This window comes from Aphelocoma coerulescens, chromosome 1, assembly GCF_041296385.1.
Source record: "Aphelocoma coerulescens isolate FSJ_1873_10779 chromosome 1, UR_Acoe_1.0, whole genome shotgun sequence".
Classification (NCBI taxonomy): domain Eukaryota; kingdom Metazoa; phylum Chordata; class Aves; order Passeriformes; family Corvidae; genus Aphelocoma; species Aphelocoma coerulescens.
In genome coordinates this window covers 62501075-62523235 of record NC_091013.1, presented here as the reverse complement: position 1 = coordinate 62523235, position 22161 = coordinate 62501075, and the positions used below count along the sequence as shown (strand labels likewise).

Below are 22161 nucleotides of genomic sequence, written 5' to 3'. Positions count from 1 at the left end.
CCAAGTCCATGTCAGAGCTGCTCTTGATCGGTTCATTCCCCAGCCTGTGCTGATACCAGTGCTTACCCCAACCCAGGTGCAGGACTGTGCACACAGCCTTGTTGATCCTCATGAAATCCCTGTGGCTCCACTTCTCCACCTCTCCAGGTCCCTCTGGATAGCATTCCATCCCACAGGCATGTTAGGTGTACCACTCAGCTTGGTATCATTTGCAAATTTTCTGAGTGTACTCAATCCCACTATGTCACTGATGAATATAATAAACAGTCCTGGTCACAGTACGGATGCCCGAGGAACACCATTAGTCACCCATCTCCATCAGGACCTTGAGCCATTGCCCACTACCCTCTGGATGCAACCATCCAACCATTTAATTCCTCATCCAGAATAACCAGTCCAGCACAGTAACAAAACTTTCATTTCTTTTGAAGGTACTAATGAAAGTCTGATAAATATTTGGGGTTTTTAAATGTACATAGCACATTTCAACTAGTATTTTTCCCTAAGAAAAAAAAGTTTGTGAATCTTAAGTGAATTTCTGTTTCTACTAAAATCCATCATGACCTAAAATATTTTTGTTAACCAAGGAGTGTATTATCTGCTTCTCTATATCCCGCATTAAGAGTCAGAATTCTTAAATTGATTGTATGGGTGAATTATATGAATATGTGTATTTGTGTCAGATCTTCACGGTTTACAGAAAGCAAATTTTAAAAATACAGGCTAGTATTAATTATATTCTCCAATGATTGCACCATCTTGTTATGTATATAATGAAAACAATTCTTTAAACCATTAATGGTGTTTAGTATTAAATAATTGTCACATGCTTTTTTGTTTAAGTCAAGTTTAGTGTCAGTGACTTCATTCTAACTTGAAACGATGTTCTGGAAATAAAAAGTAAAGATTACTTGAGCACTTGTGTGTCAAGCAAAGTTAATGTTATAATTGTTCATTTTAGAAGTACATAATGATATGCTGTAAGTTAATAGTCAGTAAAAGATATCTGGGGGTCTGTTTCTTTACAGAAATTTCCATCTGAAGGGCTCGCAAATGTTGTTCGAAACGTATTTGACTTTGACTCCTACAACAATGAAATGCGTGAAATTTTATACAAGACTTTGCACAAATATGGGATACCTATTGGAGCAAAACCGACCAATGTACAGCTGGCCAAGGAGTAAGAATAACATAAGATATATATTAAGAAGACATGTTTCTCATGATCACTTTTTTAGTGTGTTATCTTGCTGCTAATTGATCTAAAAACATCCTGGAATTTTTGGAAGTCAGTCCTCCACTGGTTCAAATTTATAATCTTCCAAATAAGTTACAACAATATAAATTACTTCATGATCAAGTATTTGCTTATTATTAATGTTTAATCTTTAATGTCCATGTACATATTAATAGCTTGTAAGGTAAGCAGGTATATCTTAATAAAGGGAAATACTTGTTTCTTTTTCTGTGTTTTTAATTGAATTGCAATACACTTCTGTCTGGTTAGTTACCACCTAAGTCTGCAGATAAAAAAGTTGTCTTCAGTGGTAGCTGGTTTTTGTCTTTGATGCTCACAGAGGGCTCTACAAAAATATTTCTCCTGAATGGGGCAATGCACATAAGCTCTAAGGCCCATTTTTGTATGTGTTTGTAAATCACTGTTATTTTTTAACTGTATTACCAGTTGACATGTTACACCATATACTCTTTTCCAGAGGTTAGAATCAAAACAGCTACATTACATAGTAATGCCCTCCCATCTTCAAGCCACCCCCCACTCCCTGAAGGGGCCTTATGAAAAAACTGGAGACAGACTTTCTACAAGGGCCTTTAGTGACAGGACAAGGGGGAATGGCTTTAAACTGAAAGATGGTATGTTTAGATCAGGTATTAGGAAGAAACTATTTACTGCGAGGGTGGTGAGACACTGGAACAGGTTGCTCAGAGAAGTTGTGGATGTTCCCTCCCTGCAAGTGCTCAAGGCCACGTTGGACAGGGCTTTGAGCAACCTGGAAAGTGTCCCTGCCCATGGCAGGGGGGTTGAAACCAGATGATTTTTAAGGTCCCTTACAACCCAAACTATTCTATGAATCTGTGAAACAAATGTAATGCATTCCTCTGAAATTCACAGAAAACAGGCTTAAGTAGATCATATTAAAAAGTGATTAGAAAACTTACTCTGTCTTGAGCTCTAATACATAATTTATTTATGAAGAAACAAATATTTCCCTTTCATGGAAAAAGCTTTATGGATATATGGAGAATTGAGTTTGCCACATGACACATATACTTTATATTTGCTAAGGAGGGACTTATTTTTATGGCATGATGAATTGATAGTGATTCTCGTATGGGGGACTGAACACTGGAACAAATTGCCCAGGGGTTGTGGAGTGTCCCTCACTGGAGATATACAGCAACCTTTGGATGCAACCTTGTGCAATGTGCTCTGGGATGACCCTGCTTGAGCAGGGAGGTTGGAGCAAATGATCATTGTGGTCCCTTCCAGCTTTACCCATTCTTTGGTGTTAAGTGTCCATGTGTAGGTTTCTTCTGCTGCAGCACCACTGTTATCATAACTAACATCCTACATATAATTATTTTAAAAGATTGGCAGTGTAGTGCCTGTGGTGTACCTTTTAATTTTCATGACAGGACTATTACATGCCTGGGGAACCAGTACCTGAGCAAATACAATGTGTGTCAAATTGACAGAACACACTTGAAACTCTTGCTGTAGTTTCTTTGCTGAATGTTACTTGGTAATTTCTATTTTAAAGAATTACAATGCTTGTCATCGTTTTTGAGAAATTTGCTCTTTGTATAATTTTAGAAGTATTAGATATGGGAGAGGACTCTTTAGTGATGAGACAATCAGAGGTTTAGGAAACAGAAATGTTGCTGTAATTGGGGACTGCTCAGTCTAGAAGTGAGAACATAGAAGAAAAATGTAATTATATTGAATTAAAGATAATCACCTGATCAGTTTGAATTCTTCACTGAGGTTTTATAGGACAGGTTACACCAAGGATGACAGACTTACAAGATGCCCACAAGATGCTCATCAAAAACTTCACTAGACAGGCAGCTGTGAGCATACGTCATACACTGAAGGCCAGGGGAGGAGAAACTACAGGAGCAGTTCACACACAGCTGATAAAAGCAACTTTTTGTTACATCTCACCTTGCTGGGCTGAGCACCTGGCTCTGATGATGTAGCTGTTTTGGTCTCAATCCCTCATTCACATCCACAACAGCTGGCATTTCAGGTTCTTACTCCTCCATTGCAAGACAACCTTGATTTTGGTTATGAGATTTAATCCTATGGAGCTTGTAAGCCACAGGTAGATCACCTTGAATTACAGTCACATCTTTTAGATTTAGGCACAGTTGATTCTGCCTTGAGGTTAAAGAACATTGAGATAATTTCTCCAAATCTGTTCCAGCCTATATTGCAAGCTTCCATGATGGACAGACACATTGAGGTAATTGGGTATATGGTGTTTGGACTACTGCAGAAAAGGTACTAGAGTACTGACCTCTATATTTTTTTTCCTTGAATCTGAGAATAGGATAATGGTGTTCATCTAATCCAGCCCACTTCCTTCAGAAAAGATGCAGGTTATTCTAAAACCTTATCTTATTTCTTTCATGATTCATGCCTGAAAACCTTCAGAGGAGGAATTCTATAACCTCCTAGGGCAAGCCAGTCTTGTTTGTAAGTAGCCTCACCACTAGAAAGTCACCTCTTGATCTTTCCTGTTTTTAGGGCCTCTGTTTGGTTTTATTTTTCTTTTATGATCCTTGTCTTCACTTGATTTGTGTCCATCCATAAGTATTGGGTGCGAAACTGGTCAAGTTCATTTTTCCTGGAGCCAAGTAGATAGTAGGAGAGTACAGATTAGAAATGTATTGACTTTTTAAAACCCCAGTATATTTGCATTTTGTGCAATATTTAACTCATCTCTGGTTTTCTAAGCATAAATTTTCACATCCTTTTTGCAAAACCCTCCATAGCTCTTACCCCGTCTTTGCTCTATGTGAGCAGCTTTCTTCACACTTACATTTTTCTTATTGTATTGGATTTTTTCAGATTGGTTCTATGACATGTCAAGATCACTTTCTGTTTTAAGCTTGTTTTCCTACCTGCTTCTATGCCCTCACAAGCTGGCAATCTGAAGGTGTGATTTCTAGGTGTGATTTCTATGTTCTAGCTACAGCAGCATATCTCCACAGATGACTTCTGTGTCTTTTTTTGGTAGACTTTAAAGACTTAGTAGCTCTCATAATAAATTGCTCAGTGATTCTACTAAGTAATAATGAAAACTGGGATAATAGTCCAAACCAATTCTGCCTGAGGGTGTTAGTCACACCAACAGCAAAATCATTGTATAAGAATACAAATCCTGTACAGTTAAATTTTGCAATACGGAAGCATTTCCAGGAGATTCTGGGACAGGAAAATCATTATAGTGAAATGCTGACACCTTTATGCAGGTACTCTCTAAGCATGTCTTGGACCAAACTATTCATGAATTTTTATTTTAATAAGCTTTGGAGAAGTCTGTCACCTATTACTTAATTGAAAAGAAAACTTGTGCAAGTCAGAATTTTTTAAAGTGCTGCTGCAACATAACTGCTGTAAATATAGGAAAAAACCCATGAGACACACAAGCAACATGCTACAATACAGGGTTTCAATAGAAGAAGTATTTAGGGATATATCCAGCTGAAATTGCTGAAATCCGGGGGAAATGGAACAGATGCTAGCAGTGACCCTTATGGGTATTTTAGATTAGACTCTGGAATTAATATACCTAATCTTGGAAGGGAAGATTACATGGTGTGTAATGACCATTTACAAAATGATTCTTGCAGTAGTTTTTTCAAGAGAGAAATTATTTTGTTGATACTGATTTATTTATTAGCAAAATTAGTATCATATATTAGACCTGTAAAGGAATGCTTTACTTGGTCTTTTTGCTTCCTTCAGTTGTCTTTTTTTCCCAGGTAGGATAACCATTCTTCAAGGCACTGACATGTTCAGTATTGTCAGGTGTTAAAATACTGTCTGTCTCTCCTGGTACCACCTGTCCACTAGTTTATAATTTTTATCAGTACTCTGTGTAAAGCAGATGTCTATGATGGTCTGCCAAGACATAGTAGGTAAAATGAATTATTCATGGCACTAACTTACTATCTTTCTTTATGTACAATTACATTTTGTTTTTCCTGTTGACATCTGTTAAATATTTGTCTAAATTCACGTTAATCTGCCATTTTGGTGCAGTTCAGACCATCTGCAATTTCTAGGTAAAACAGCATTTAATCCTAATTCTGACATTTATCCTTGATGAAATTGCCATTTTTCCTCCTGTCACTATTCACTTCCAGGTGCTTGCTATAACTTCAATATTTGTTTTATATGAACTGAGTTTTTTATATGTAATGTAAATATGTAAATGTTAACAGCTTTGTTTTTCTCTTGAGACTGTTCTTTTGTGTTGCTTTCCCCACCCCAGGTAATCTGTAGTTGATTACTGGATATGGCTCATATCATACGTATCTCTTGTCATCCCGCTGTGTCGTGGGGTCAGCTGAGGAAGGGGAATTGCCAGGGAACAAGAGTTTTAACATACAACTCTTCTGAATGTCTACTGCTTATAATTCAAATCAAAATATGTTTGGATAAATTATGGAGAATGGTTGGCAAGGAATTTTCCTGATTTCAAGCTGTATCTTACTTAAGTCCAAAAAGGTTACGTGGGGTGAAAGTCTTTTCAGCTAGATGGAGCACGGGCTGTTACTGGAGACCTTGAATAATACATTCTGTGCCAGCACTGAGCTGGTTTACAAGATCATATATTAAGCAGCTTTGTTGTCTTTCATAGTTCACGTCCTCAGCTGTACTAATATGATGTCTGGCAGTGAAGAATTTGCTTTCAGTGGAACTTCAGTTTTACAAGATTCATACCCATCTTTCAGTATGTTCTCTGAAAGCTAAATAAATAACTTTATAAAGCAGGCTCTCTTGACTTTTTGAACACAGTTGTTTGATGATTTAAGTTTTTTGTTGTTTGATCATTTTTTTAAATATCCTAAAATGAATTTTGTTTCTTAAATCAAAAATATAAAAATGGAAAGAAATTGTGTTCTATAGGTGTCACTTCAAAAAGTTTTCTAGCAGCACAAGAGAATTATCTTTTGACAGGTCATTTCCCCTTCGACGGCTGTGCATGGAGAAGTTCAGGTTAAATAGTAATTTTTTGTAGAATTGGCCCATCAACTGTAGGTGTTGTGCAATCACTTTTCTGATCAAAATACAAAATGCTTATGTATACATTTCATGGACAGCAGTAATCTGGTAGGAGACCGGGATCTAAAATTAAGGGTTGAATAAACATAAAAACAATTTTGAACTTTCTTAAGCAACGGGCTTTGACAGATCCGTAATCAAAGAACTGATCAGGAATAATTCCTTAGATCTTGCTCTTAAATCTTGTATTTCTTACAAAATTAATGCAGTCTACCTGTAGTTTTTCTCTTCTAGTAACGCTTTCCCTCTTTTGAGGAAGGCAAAAATCATGGATTGCTCTGTACACCCCAGCTGGAGAGACCAGTGGAGTTTTAGTACCATTCTTACCCAACCACTGCACTTTTTGTACCTATCAGATCTCTTTGCATTGCAGATTTTTTGCCAGTGTTGACATTTCCATTGTATTCTATCTGCCTTTTATGTAAATGCTATTTGGTTAATTAATTTGAAATACAGCAGTGTGGCAGGAGCATCTAGTGAAGTTTTTACTAATCCTGTCAGTTCAAGTTATTTTTAAAATTTGCTTGTTATAAGTGCTGGGAAAAGAAGGTAATTTCCTTACTTCAATGTGTTTCATATATATTCACTAGAGGAAGGCTGTTAAGATGTATATGCATTTTCAGTGTGGACATGTTCTTCCAGTCCTTCTGCACCCTCACTCCCTCCTGAAAGTCATTCAGGAAGCAGACTGATTGTAAGATCTTAATGCCACCAGCTTCTTCAATACTAGTCTCTCTTAGACCAGATTTACATGAGAGAGCAGTGAGACATAAAAAAAAATTGTCAGGCCCTGGAAGAATGAGATCCCTATAACTCTTGACAAAGAGCTTTATATTATGAACTCTGCTTTCTGTTTTATTCTGAAATTCTGATCTATATTTCCCTCCTCTTTTCTGTTTATGATGACTTGCTCTGCTGCCTGAGAGAAACTAAATCATTCAGAAACAGGGAAGAGAACAAAACCTCAAAAATCTAGGAGAAAGGAGAAATCAGTTTTCCTGAGGGAGGAGAGGAACTATTAGCAAAGAAAATCTCCAGAAAGCTGAAACAGAGTGGAAATGTTTATTTGGGAATGCAATCTCTAATTCTGTTGCTATAAAAAGCTGGGTATTTGGTTAGAGCTTGTTATTAACATATGTTTTGTTTTAAATTTTAGTAGCTATTCATGATCATTAGTAAAGTTGTTGATTTCTAGGATGTTGTCCATGGGAGTAATGTGTAAGGAATTAAAACCAAAGTCCAAATCCTTGTGAGAGCTGATGTTCCACTGAGCTAATGGGAAATAACTATTGCTGATTATAGACATATCAGAGATTATGCTACTCAAGAGTCATAGAGCAAAAAGAAGTCTCCAGGGTTTCTTTGCACACAAGACAGCTTGTGGCTCAAGACATAACCAACTCTTTGCCAACAAATCATTTTGAAACCATAATGGAAGCCTGAAATAAAATTCTGGTTCACAGACATCTAAACTGACATTTAGTCTAGTGATTTGACTGATTGCCTGTTTTTCTAGCTGCGTGAATAAATTTATGTAAGAATTTTGTATATGTTGAAATACTGCATCATGAATGTTTTTTCCTAATGGTGTTGAATGTTCTTACTTGCTATGTATTGTACTTGGGGTTTTTTGGTTTGGTTTTTTTTTTTAATCTGGCTTAATTACTCTTCTTCATTTGGGAAGAATTTTGGCCATACTAGCTAGGTGTAAAGAATGGAAAAATGCAAAATGAAGTGAGGAAAAATACAAAATTAATCACTCTGCAAACATTGGTATCTATTGATATTTTTAGTCAGGCAACAAACAGGCAGTGAAGACTCTCATGGTTCTTTGACTAAGAGGGGAAATTAATGAGATGTGCTTTCCTCATTACATGCCCCAATGGCACATTGCTGGCAGCTGGCAATTTATTTATCTATGAGCACCAATGATCTATAGCATTCAAACCATTTTCTGTTTGCAAAACAGTGTCTTTGGCAGTCTGACTGCCTTGGCAGATGTCCAAACACAGAATGGTGATGGAGGCTGAGTGACTGCCTGCGATTTCTGGCCTGGTTTGGTGTCAATATACCATTAAGAAATGTTAACACATCTCTCCTGAATGAGTAGCAAAGATTAAGGGATATCTGTATTAATTCCCTGCCTTTTCCTTTAAGTTCTTAGGGGGAAAATAAAATAAAACTAAAATTCCCTAAGTTTCATATAAAGTCCAACTGTCTTAATTTTTTTTTTTTTATTTGGGATCCCTTCTTATTCTGAAAACAATATAGAGAAGAAATAAAACAAACCTCTAATATCGAAAAGTGTCAGGTTGGTTGGTGAGGAGAGGAAAAATAATTGTAGCAGTAGGAATGAGCATCATCAGATGGGACAGAAGAGACCACGTAGATACTTTTAACAAACAGTCTAAGAGAACTTCCTTAAAATAGACTTTGAAGATATTTATAGAAACTGGGAGAAGGAATGTCTTCTATTCTCTTGCCAAGTCCTGTAGCTGTACAATAATGTGCAGCAGCATGTAACACAGAATGCTGTTTTGATAGGAGGCCTCTTTAGGAGTGACTGGTCCCAAATAAAAGAAGCCAGAAGTTATGAGATCATTAGTTTGAAGGTATTCATGCCAATTAGTGAAGTCAAACTGCTTTCAGTGGCTGTAAATCACTTCAGAGGAAAGAAAGAAAGAAAAAGTGTGCTGTCTCTCCTTTGCTGTGATGTTACATTGTCACACATCAGCATTTTCTTTCCCTGTAAAAATGAGCTTTGTTGTGGTCCACATATTTCTTCCTTAGATAAAAGGTACAGAAATGAGGAAATAAGACCAAGGCAAGCAAATGTGGGTTTTGAAGATGTCCCTGTCCGCTCTGTAGATTGTACTGGCCAGAGGGCAGTGGGATACTCTCATGCCTGTATTCCTTTGCCTTTGTTCATGTGAGCCGTAGTACAATAAACAAAAATAATTTGCAGAACTTTCATTGCATGGTTAACAAGCCTCAGTGTTTACTGTGCTTATTCTGCTGCTCTTTTAGAAGAATGAGCTACTGACAGGAGTTCCTTTAAGGGGTGCTGTCCCACCCTGCCTGATCTGAATAAAGCAAAGCAAGAGATGGTTCGGATCTATTTTGCTGCATGTCTCACATAATTCAGACTGGAAAACTTTTCCTTTTCAAGCCCTATTATATGCATTGCTTCTTCTTCTATGATACTGCTTAGGTTGTGTCTGTATTAGTAGTCCAGAAGGCTAATTTTTTGTGATTTAAAATGTAAAAACGAATGAAATATTTTAGCAAGGAAACATCTTCTGCAAGGGAATCTTCGGATATATTTTGTTGGAAAAATGCAGTTGTCTAAATTATTTATTCCATATCACTTACTGGTTAATAAATGTAAATATTCATTTGTTCCTACATTATTTGACAGACTGCCATTACCAGAACATAAATTTATGGGCTACTGGAAAGTCGATCGGCCAGGAAATGCACAACAGAAAATGCTGTGTCCATCAGAAACTCAAAAAATAGATGTAAAGGTTTGTCTTTTAAATTATTTTTTAATTTATATAATACTGGTTTTATGTATTAGGATGTGAAGAATCTAAAATGTGATTAATTTCTTCAGGAAAAGCAGTGTATACAAGGCATGGTCCTTGTCACTTGTTCTTGGAGTTTTTACACTGACTAGGAAAATTACCATATTTGTATGCCTCACAACGTAAGATGTGCTTGAAAATCAGTAAGCTTGGCCAGAAGTTCTTGAAAAATATTGAAAATACCTTGTCTGAAAGAACTTTGTAGCTGTTTTGGATGATTGGGGGTGGCCAGTTACAGGCCCCAGATCTCAATTTTTGGCTAAGATCAGAGACTGAAAAGAAAACTGTTTTCTGTTTCTATCTTGCATGCAGCTGAATTCATACAGGTCTTTAGCTTGAATCTGAACCTTTGGTACAATTTGATCTGCAGCCAAAGTTTCTAAGTCGTTTTCAGCTCTGAGTTCTTGGCTTAAGTTCAGTAATTATTACTCCAGCGAGTAAGGAAAAACCTGTACTTCTGATGTGGTCTATGGGTGAGATTTAAACTTTATATAATAAGAAATTGCCATTTAATTTCTTTGAAACAGAAATACTCTGGCATTTTCCTTGTATGAACTGTGTTTTATCAGTACATGATACCTCCTTCGTGCTACTAAGTGATAATGGTTCCAAACCATTGAAAGACTAAAGAAGAGAGTCACAAGGTTTCTATACTGTAAAGGAAATGGAAGTATGGACATTCAGAGAATTCATAGAAAAGGCATTTCCTTTTCCCTTTGTTTCATATTAAATTTAAAAATTATTTAGTAGTTTTTTGTTGTTAGTAGCATTACAGCATGAAGAAGGCTTTTATATTTTCATAAAGAATGGGGAGTGGAATATTTTAGGAAGCCTTCATTGCTATTATTTGTTCTAGGGCCCTGTGTACTTAAATATTCAAGGCTTTCCACTGGAACGACATGAAGCCAGGTCCATCAGTTTCACAGAAGAACTTGCTTATTGGACACTGCCTTTAGATGAAATTAACTTAATTTGTGATGTCACAGTAACACAAGGTACAGTAAGGAAAGCTACTGACTTCTGTAATGATCTGCAATGTTACAAATAGGTGAGATGTCCTGGAGATGAGGAGTGACTGGGCTGTTGATTTCATAAGTGCTTGCCAATAGCTGCTGGCAGAATATAAAAGGGCAGTATGAGGAATTTCAAGCGTAGTAACAATACTTCAATGCATTTATAGTAGTGTGTATTTCTAGGTATGCTTGCAATAGAGTATAGGAATAATACTAGGAATTGTAATATGGGAATTAAAAATATGGAGTATGGGAGTGGACTATAGGAATAATAATTTACCTTTTTTTTTTTTTTTTATTATAGGTGAAATGCAAAAATAATCCCTGAAATCAGATCATAATTTCACTGAGTCATTGTGGTCATTGTAAGGATATGCATCTTTCTCAAACTAAGAGAAAGATGTGTAATTAAAGTAGAACACAGCCACAAAATTGCAAGTTTGTTAAATTTGTGTGTTCAACATGGCATGACTTGACAAAAGCGATTCTTTGACTTTTCCTCTCTCAATTCAATTTTAATATAAATCTTTTAACTTGGAGAGTGTTGTGCTTTTTTCCTCTGTGCTCATACTGATTCTTTCTTCCTGGACCAAACATGCCTTGGTTACCTCTACAGCATATGTCCCAGAGTGTATTGCACCATTGGAAGTATTCATAAATGTTTTTAGGGTTCATCATTAAGCATGTCTAAACATTACTATGTATTACAAAGAGATCATAATGATCAAACCTGGAATGCTGCTTTTTCTACTTGCAGTCCAATTTATAAATACATTAGCAGACTTTCATGGCAACGAAACAGAAATTAGGTAGCTTTGTATTGATTTCAGGAATTGTCTGAAATTATTACGGAATTGGTTTATGCGAAAAGTTCTGTGCAGTGTTTGCATTCAATCCATGTTTAATTAATAAATACATGAATTTAAAGGGAGGATGGGATAGAGAAAGAAGAAGAACCAAGATTATACACAAACAAAATCAGATGAACATGCTAGCAGCTGGCAGACACTGCAGTCACGCCTACACAAGTATGTCTTGGGCTACTTGTTTAGAGTTAATAGTGTTGTGGCGAGATTCTGGCTGTTAACATTTAGTTAATATCAAGAGATTATTTCTTTTTATCTCCCTTGTCAGCAGTGGTAATTTTTCAGTACTTTTTGCTGTATCATCTGCCAAGTTTATGACATACCTAGTTCCAGAAGAGAAATGGACAATGTCAGTAGCCTTTCACTATTTTGTTTTCTTATTTCAGAAGAGGAACATGAAAATACTCTTTATGTTACTACATGCAATCCTGTTTCCTTGTACTTCATGAACATTTCTAGTAAGAGTGGATACTTTGTGGATCTTTATGACCTCTTCCCAAGAACAGTTGGAAGTGTCTGGCAACCTTTTGTGACTGCAGCACCACTGGGAAATCCACTTAAAGGTCAAGTGGTTCTACATGAAGAGGAGGTAAAAAAAATTAAATTCTAGCTAAATGTTTAGTCATGAGCAAAGTAGTATCATGAGGGTAAATCACTGGGGACTCAACCTCTATAGACTGAAATAGTCTAGACTAGGCTATCGCCTGCTGAATGTTCTCTCTTTTACTGTACTTGTAGCTCGGGAGTTGCCTTCAGCATTAGGTTTTATATGGAGATTTTCCTCTTGCACTCTTTAGCTGGACAATGTCCTCTTCTATTCTTGAAGCTGAGTTCTACCTGCTTATCTTCTCTTACTGATAGACGAAGATTGGCCTTTATGGGAGAAAGGGGGAGAGTAGATAAAGTTCAGGAGTCTCAGTGAAACAGCATATGTTTGTAAAGTGCAGAGTAAAGTGTTTTATGTGAACTTAAGTTCTGCTCCAATCTTGTCCCCCTTTTACTTTTCAAAGAGATGTTTTCTGAGTCACAAAGTAAAATGTTGCTTGTGTTTGCTCTGTGACACTATTTGTGATTTGTTTTGTGAATCCTTATATTTCTTGTTCTGTAACATGAAGTGTCGAGACTAGAAGGAAGACTAGGGTAAGCCTTGACATCAGCAATGTAAACTGAGAACCACTGACAATTTCAGTGTTGGTTTGACTCAAATGCTTTTTTTAAAGACAACTATTACATACTTTGCACTTTCTCTTACTATCTGTGAACTGACTGTAAAATTTCCAATTCAAAACCTCTTTGCCCAGGAGTGGGAAGACACAACAATGTATACTGGGCTGCTGCTGTTCATTATTTAATATTAATAATAGTTTATTATGCTACCAGTCACTATGGTTTGATACGGGCGTTAAATCTGATCATTATTGTTTGGTTTTTCCCTTCTTTGAATTTCTTCTGTCGATTTTTCAGTAGGTGAAATACTTCCATCTAGAAGAACCTTTCCTACGTTGAGTTGGGGTGTTAATAGTTTTCAGTCATTTCTAGTGTTTCTGCAATACTGTTGTTCCAGGAACACTTGTTGGGTATTGATGCCACTTTCTGGTATCAAATGCTACAGTTAAGCTCAGTGCCTTATGAGAAACACAATTCTTCTGCCTTTTGTAGAACTGCCTATGCAGGTGCAGCTGCCTACTGGATACTTTCCAAGGCAAACTGGAAAAAATATGGTTCTGAGGTTACCTGCTTGTTGAACAGCGATAGAAATACCATTTGGGCTATTTTGAGATGCACATAGCACATTTGTTTGGTTCTAAATAATTCTTGGCTCTCTTTGGCGCAGTTCATGCAGGAAACTAAAACAGATGGCAGTCTGTCTTGTAGCTAAGAATGTTTAGAATGTCTCACACTTTTTAATATAAAGCAGCAATATTCTTTGCTTTCTAAGTCTCCAAAATTCCTACCATTTTGTTTTTAACCAGATCACAGTAGCATTTGGTGTCAGAAATGAAGGTTCTTCTGTGAAGCTTTAGGTAGTTATCTCAGTCTGGTTTTGGCTGTCCTCGTGGAATATATCTTTTAGTGATAGTATGAGAGATATATTTTTCTGACTCTGAAGTAAAATTTGTTCTGTGGAGAAACTGTGGCAGTTCATTTCCCTTTCCAGATGACTTCAGTCATGCTGTAACCTCATGTTTTTCTCTGACAGAGCTAAATATTGCCAGTTTCAGACTTGCCTTTCTTGGCAAGTGCTACAGGTGAATATATCCTGTCTGGAAATAAGCCTGTTTTAGACTGGAAAATAGTACAAAATTAAAATATTCAGAATGTTTTGCATTACCTTAGGGCTTTTTACATATTTTTACCATTAAGGCAGACCTTACTCACTGTTTGTGAAAATATGTTTCATTTAATTACAAACTGGGTTGCAAAAAGTCCTATACTTAGAACACCATTCAAAAGTAATTTTAGATTTCTTGAGAACTTAAGCAGCTTGAACAGAAAACAAAAAAAGAAGAAGAATTATTCTCTTGTATATTGTATGCTCGTATCCACGGACTACATTGGTAATTTGTTTGGGATTGGTTTTTAAGTGAGGCACTGAAGCACAGGTTAGACGAGTGCTGCTGTTATCGTCTTCACAGCCACTGCTATCATTCCTTATGTTGTGTTTCAAGTGTTAGGATCTCTAGTTCCCACTGAATCACAAGAGGGATTCTCAAGCAGTGTAATTTTTTCACATAGAGCTTAGGTTTTATTCCTAACTCTCCCTGCAATGGAGCCATGGAAAAATCATGTGCTCTGTGCACCTGTGAAATGAGGTGAATGTTGCTGTGTATGAAATTTAATCCATTATTATTGATGTTAGCAGGTAAGCATATGATCTAAGATAATAATCCAAGTACCTTCTGTATTTGCTGGGAGAATAAAGGTGACCTGAAGAGCGTTTCATCTCAGCTAAAGTAGAATATGTTTAATTGCCCTCTGGATGTGTCTCTCTCTTTCCACTGACTACGGAAGGATGCTTGACATATAATCAAGATGCCTACATTTGGGTGTACTAAGATCACTGGCAGGCATAAACTCAGAACTTGCAGCATTCATACATTAAGAAAAGTAGATTAGTAGCACATCTGCATTTTGGGCAACACTACAAGTGTTAGCTCATTGTACCAGGGGTGCATCAAACAAAACAAGAAGAACAAGTAATATAAAAAATGTATTTGATGCTTTAGAGATTCATCTGTGTTTAGTTGCAAGAAGACTAAGAAGTATTAACAATATTTGTAGAAATAAGAACTTGCATTTATTAAATAAAAGGGCCATTTGACAGCTGCTATTTCATAAATAATATAATCCATTAATTAGACAATACCAAAAGCAGTTTTTTCCATTTTTTTCTTTTAATAGAGATCTTTGGAGATGAATGTTTCTGACTAAGTTATGAAAAAGAACAATTTAAAATGGATGATAACCTTATTGGAAAAGATGAGATGATGATGATGTTGTGGCTCTTCAAATAAGCTTGTATGTTTTATCTTGTTCCCAGATGACATCCATCTAGATTCAGTAGAGCCCTCCAGTGAAATAAAATGAAAAATCATCATTCCTTCCTGTCCTTTTAAATAAAATTTTACTGAAAGTAAACTCCTCAAAGCTTTAACTTAATGGCACAAGTGGGAGATTTATCTGATTTTAAGCCATATTTACATCTTCTTGAAAGAAAGGATAGATGATTTTATTCCTCACGGTGGCCATTGGTCTCAATGAGTGCAAGCTGGTTTGACTCTATCTTTTTGTTCAGACTAAACTCATAGACTTTGCAAGGAGTCTTCAGAAATCTCAAGTAACTTCTTTGTAAGATGGGAATTGCATTCATCTTTTCAAAGCAGCAGTGCCTCTGCCATCTGTCCTCCCCACAAGTACTTCAAGGCCTACTCTTATTTTCTGCTAAATCTTTGTCCCCGCCATATGCACTTTCCTTTTTCTTTCTGCATCTATCACTTCTACTGCTCAGAAGGAGAGCAAGTACAGACCAAAAAGAATTCTGATAACCTTCATGCATGATTTAATGTGGGGTTTTAGGAGCAAACTGCACGTGTAGAATTGATTTGCCTGTAAATTAACAGCACACTTCCAGGTTTTTTTACAAGCACTTCACTGTGTTGAAAGGCTACAACTGGATAAACAGAGTAACCTGCAGTCTACCTTAGGGAGCACAACAAGCTTTTTCCAGGCAGTGTCCTGCCAGCATGCTTTAACTCTGCTTTTATCTTTCTTGGTCAGGAAGTGGGGTGGGGAGGGAGGGAAATGCTTTTCCCTGTCCCACGTGCTCCTGCAGGTCTGTCAAAGCTCTCTGATAACAAGGGAGTGAGGGAGTCTGTGGCACAGAAAGTGACACAGAGATCCACCTCACTCACCACGTGTAGAAGATGGCAACCATTCTTTAAAAGAAGACTTCTTTTAACAGTTTGTGATCTGGCCTGAAGCACAAGTGAGGACCTGAATATGGAAGTACCAGTAACATAGTAGTGGTAACTTCTGTAACCTCTAGTCCCCATAATATTCTGACATTTGTCTTCAGAGCAAAGGGTGTATTTTCTTATTTTCTTAAAAAACTATTTCCCTTTTTTTTTTTTATATTATATTATATAAGACGTTCCTTTTCTAGGAATACACCTTATAGTAAAGGTCTGCTTAAATAGAAATGTATGCACCTTCTGTAGAATGGAAGAAGGCTCATTTTCCATAAGCACGAAGCTTATACTTCTACTTGTTGCTCTCAGTTCTCTGAAATCTTGAGTACAATAAAGTCTCCCAAACCATCTGAAAGATACCACTTGCATTAATTAGAACAGCAGTAATCTACTTGCATACATTTCTCTACCTCTGAAGATGTGACGGTTTGAGCCCCAAACCATAAATTCTGGCACAGACTTTTTCCAACTGAACCTGCTGGACAGTGTGTTAATGTTTGTATGTGTGCCTAATATTTACAGTGTCAGGATTGTTATGTTTCTATCACTCAAGGGATCCTTGAGTGAGAAAAGGTGGGACAGGAGGCAAGTGGATGTATGATTACCCTGCCTAGCTAAGGATCAGCCTCAGTCTGAAGCTGACAGCTAAGAAGAACTTGTGTTTGCAGCTTGCTTGCTCAGGACATGAGCATCGAGGGCAGAAGAGATCAAAACTGAGAGTGAATTTGCTGAGAAGAATACAAGAATGTTAAACTGAGTTATTTGCACTGTCCCACTCTGAAACTTCTGCAAGCTCTCCCCTCTTACTGCAAAACCATAAGGAACAACTTCCCACACCAGCAAAATGAAGTCAAAGCCCTGTTTGGTTTAAGAACTTCTTAGGGGAAATGCCGGTTAAAATAAAATCAGCAGTAAGTAAAGGGAAACTTTGCAGTAACTAAAAATAAAGGCACATCATTTCACAAGATTGGTTATTGCATCTGTCCAGAGCTTGGAATTCCAGACACTGGGGTCGGGAGGTCGCCCAAAGGTTACTTTTCTCCCAGTCAAGAACAAACGCAGTGGAATTGCACACCAGTGTCTTTTCCCAGCCCACTTGAAGAGCTGCCAGAGCTGCTCTTGGATGTGTTCACAAGTGACGCAAAAATCTATTCTTAAACACAGACAGAATATACATCAGTCACTTAGCACAGAAGGAAACTATTAACATCAAAAGGGGTGGAGTAGAGAAGCTTTTTATACTACCAACTGCTCTCATAAATTTAACACTAAGTGGAAGAATGTAATTGATTTGTATGTGTTCTTTATCTCACGTGGAAGGCTAATGCTGTTTCAGGATTTTATAAATGAAATATGGCAGGAAACCAAAATCCAAAGCAAATGTCCTATTTTATTTTCCTGAACCACATTTCTATAATTTTGGTTTGTAATACATAAGCAAGCTTCTTTTTTTAGAAATACTGAACTTGAACTGAAATTCCCAAATGCTCCAAATAACATGATAATATTTTAAATACTTTACCATATTTAGCTTCAAATTACTGTCATTATTAAAGTTAACTCTCACAAGTATTTCTAGTGAAAGTATGAAGAGTACCCAAAAAGAACAAAACTGCTGTGACTCAGATTGTTTGTATTTGTTTTATTTAGGGGAATTCGTGGGAATTTATGTTTTACTTCCTTAACGTCTATTGTGCGTTATTGCACATGTTGTACGTAGGCAGTTTACTTTTAGTACATCCTTGCAGAACCTAATGTCCTTGCAGAGCTGAACGTTTCCTTGAATGGCAAACAAAAAACTGAACCCAAGGCTTAATTAACTTATTCCTTTGTACCTTTTAAATTTCATTTGATGCAGTTAAGGTTGGCCCTGAATGACAATTGTCTTGAATTCTTAGTTAAAAACATTAGGAGCAGCTGTAGTACTTTGCAAAAAGAAATGCTTAAAAAGCCCCCATCATTTGACAGCATGTGTTGACCCTTGGGCATTGAGGAACAAATGAGAAATTTGATGAAATTCAAAATTTAGCAGACTATATTTTCATGTGATACATGGAGATTTGTGTCTGCTTCTGGTCTTCATCCTCTTCAGTCATCCTGCTGTCCTCCAACAGCTGTCCTATCTCGGACACTATAAGCTATCAAGAGTGTGCAGGTCACAGAAGGATGTCACACTCTGGAATATTTAATAGGCTCCACAGTATCAGAAATATGAACTTGGAGAGAAAGTACTGAGTCATTTTTTCTTTCACCAGTTTTTCACCTTCAGTGGGACTTAAGCAATGGGTACAGTAGAAAAATGGTAAGCAAACATAAAAACTGAAGTGAAATATTTTAGTGACTTGACAGAACTAATATCTCTTACCAGTAGCTGCATCTTAGGTGTGCAAATGATACTAGTCCTGTTCCTAGAAATTATGCAGAAGTGAATATGAGATGTACAGATAAAATGCTATGGAAAAACTGTAATATCATTCCAGCCCTTGCATGTACTTAACCTCTTCAATTCAATTTCTCTATGAAATTTGAAATGAACCAAGAAAATCCAGCTTATGTTTTGCAACAAAATCTAGATGATCTTTTCAAAATGTCCTAAGTGGCTCGAGTTGTGAAAGTGCTTCAGATAGTTTTGTTGTAGTCTCTTAAATGGGCTTGAGATGTACATGGATCTGCTTTTCATTTACAGAGCAATGTTGTGTTGTTGCTGGATACAAGCAGTGGTGCTCTTCGCCGACTTTTGCTCTCACCAGATGCTCAAGACTCTCCTAAGAGAACATCTTGGTGGAGCAACAAAGAAGAGATGGTGAGGAATAGCACCTGCTGCTATTATACTCAGTTTTTTTAGAAGCAAATGTCCGTATTGGAAAAACTACCCCAGGATCATTACATTTTTCTTGGTTTTACAGCCCAAGCATTTAATTGTTTACTCTTATGTTTAAATGTCTTACACATAAAATAGCATTGTTATGGAATATTGATAGAAGAAATATAAATAAGTTGTCTGAAGATATGTATCTTTAAAATATCCCTTTTTAGGCCTAGAACTGGAAATAATGGAACATTTCGTTACAATTAATTATGTGCAAAATAATGAACTCAGTTATGATGCAATTTATGAGTAGGAACAAGGCAAGCTAGATAGCATTTTGAGAGGTAATTAAAGCTGTGGATTCTTCTAAATAAAGGAAAAAAACTAGTACACTTTCAGAGGAGTCAGGGAAACTCACTGGGACAAATCTAACAAACACTAATTGCCCTATGATGTATTTTATACAGAGCAACTACAAAATGTGCCGAGAGTTTTCACACAAAAACTGGCTGGTGTTCTACAAAGAAACAGGGTGAGAGTAAATTATATCCTTCTATTAAATTGATTTATATCGGATCTCCTTGTGTATATCCCTATCTGATCATTCTTTTCTTGCCTTCCAATTTTATAGAAACCACCTTATTGTACTGGATGTATTGGAGGGTCAAACTCACACCATCTCACTTCCCATCAGTCTGAAATCTGTTTTCCTGGTGGCTGAAGACCGGTGGCTCTTGGTGGAAAACAAAACAAATAAGTTAGTTCAGCCTAGTTTTCTTGACAGCATTATTTCTTGTTTGTGTCTCGTTTGTGTTCAGGAGTTTCACTCCTGGTCTCCTACTTGGTTTTTTCTGTTTGTGAGACTGGATGGACTTGAAAAGTAGGTGTTTAAGATGCAAATTTGCTGAGGTGAATTTGCAGGTAGGCTTTTAGAGTAGGAAATGAAGAGGATATGCCAGCCTCTGAAAGTCTAGACTAACTTTGATTGTATGTGTGTTAATATCAATTTTACTGAGGTGGTGTTGAACTTCAGAAATGAGAATGTTGGTGGACCTATCTCTGGAAATACAGACACATTATCCAGAGTTAGAGCCTGCTTCCTTTACTTTCACGGTCATATGAAAGAAATGTTATTCTGCTGTCTCATTTTCATGAATGCACAGCAAATGAAAGTGTGTAAATAGTTACCAGAAGACAAATCTGCCACTTGCTGGCCTACCCTTTCCTATCGTACAGATGTTTGGGAAATTATATTTAGTTTTAGCAAAAGGTGTTGATAACCTTGTTTATATAAATGTAGAATGTTTTCACTGTTTCCGAAGATAAAAGTCATTGTTTAAAGTTACAACTTTAGTTGGGAATTATTATAAATGTGTATCCTTTCCAGGAAATTTCTTTTAACCAAGCGTGCCCATATGGAAGCTCAAGACAGTGAGGTTTGCCAGCTGCATGCATTGAGTGAAGAGCCAGCTGACATGGGATTTGGCTTAACAACAGGTATTGAATGCAAATTTGGCTAGTTCCTTTTTTCTTTTTTCTTTTTATCATTTCTGTTTGCAGCTGCACAAACAAGGCTCTTTAAAGGTCTGAGTAACCATCTCTCTGATTCTGTTTTTGCCCCCCTTATCATATTTGGTTAATAATAACAGCTTTTGTCAAGGCATGGCACATTCCATGATCAAACTTCAAGTTCTTTGAATAAATCATTTTTGTTTCATTGTAGCATTCAAGACCCTCAGTCGTGGACTTTCAGCAAACAGACAAGCATGTAGAATGGAAAAGGAAGAAAGATGACTAGGCAGGAATTAGAACAGGAATAGAAGGGAACAAATATGTTAATGAGTCCAGGCTGTAGACTTTTGCAGGTCTGCTACTCACACTCAGATGAGCTAGAAAAGATTTCCCAACCCTTAGAAAAATGCAAGCCACCTACTGTTAAAACAGAAGTCACAGTTTCTGTAGTTCTGTTGATAGTGTGCAGGAGGCCATTGAGGCCGTCACACCTGTGTTAAAAGTTAGGGGGAATTTGATCAGTAAAATTCCCAGATGGTGCTAGGCATTGAGGCATGTCTTAGTTACAGAGTAAGGCAGAAATCTCCAAAGGTCGTCATTCTGCCTGGTAAGATCTGTCTGTCTTAAAATCTGATAGCCTTTTCAATCTGGAGCATTTGATCTTGGTGCACAGAATCTTTAGTTTACTTGGTTTAAGAAGACTGGAAGTACGTGTGCATCCCACCTAACAGTTCATAGGTTTTGGCCATTATGTATCAGAGAGACAGAGGAAACAAGCAGGGAAACCACTTTAATATCTCTTAAAGGAGGAACAAGTTTTGTTCTGGTTCTTGTGGCTAGCATAAGTAAGAAAAATGAGATTAACACAGTGTAAACATGGTACAAACAAATGTTATTGACAAATAATAGGTCTTATTTTACATAAATAGCAACCAGGTGGATACCAAAAACTAACCACAGTCTAAATATCTAGAATCCTTTTTAACTCTTGTACAGTTTACTCTACCAACTTATCAAGTGCTATCAGAGCCCAGTAGTTTCCTTCCTCTTACTACCTTATTTAGAAACCATTCTGGAGTATCATTCCTCAGATGGATAGAAATGTTATTATAATTTCCAGTCTCAAAGTGTTTGTGGGCAGTTTACTGCTGCATGCTTTCTGTGCTATTTTTCTCCTTTGTTATCTCATTTCATCTCTTCCAATCTAAAATGTTATCATATCCCCTGTCCACCTTTTTCCAAATCATCCAGCAAACCCCATCTGTAACATCTTCAGCCTGTTCTTGTTCTTTGAGGAAGAAGCTGTGGCAGGAGAACCAAAAGAAAGGTAGACCAGTGTGGCTTTACTGCTGACCCAGACCTTTTATCCTTTGAGAGAGGAAAGATTTTCTCCCACTGACATGTAAACAAGATAGTCTGCTCATCGAAGTGGAAACAGTGCAGAACTAAAGATAGCAGGTTCTGACTATGTTGGTAATTTGAGGCAAGGTAAAGGGGCTCTTAGAGATGCACAGAATAAAGTTCAGTTTTCATTAGCTTAAAGACAAAGAAAACCAAAGCAGCATTTATAACAGAAATGCATTACAAAC

At 36.9% G+C, this 22161-nt stretch overlaps 1 protein-coding gene across 1 annotated transcript in view; it reads left to right on the top strand.

Moving 5' to 3' along the window:
* VWA8 (von Willebrand factor A domain containing 8) overlaps window positions 1–22161 on the top strand; it is a 183136-nt gene that overhangs the window by 109452 nt on the left and 51523 nt on the right. Inside the window, exons 26-33 of the mRNA XM_069009782.1 lie at window positions 1029–1180; window positions 9735–9843; window positions 10760–10898; window positions 12169–12371; window positions 18938–19054; window positions 19528–19592; window positions 19692–19817; window positions 20448–20557. Of these exons, the coding sequence (XP_068865883.1) occupies window positions 1029–1180; window positions 9735–9843; window positions 10760–10898; window positions 12169–12371; window positions 18938–19054; window positions 19528–19592; window positions 19692–19817; window positions 20448–20557 (1021 nt within the window). The remainder of the gene's footprint in view (window positions 1–1028; window positions 1181–9734; window positions 9844–10759; window positions 10899–12168; window positions 12372–18937; window positions 19055–19527; window positions 19593–19691; window positions 19818–20447; window positions 20558–22161) is intronic.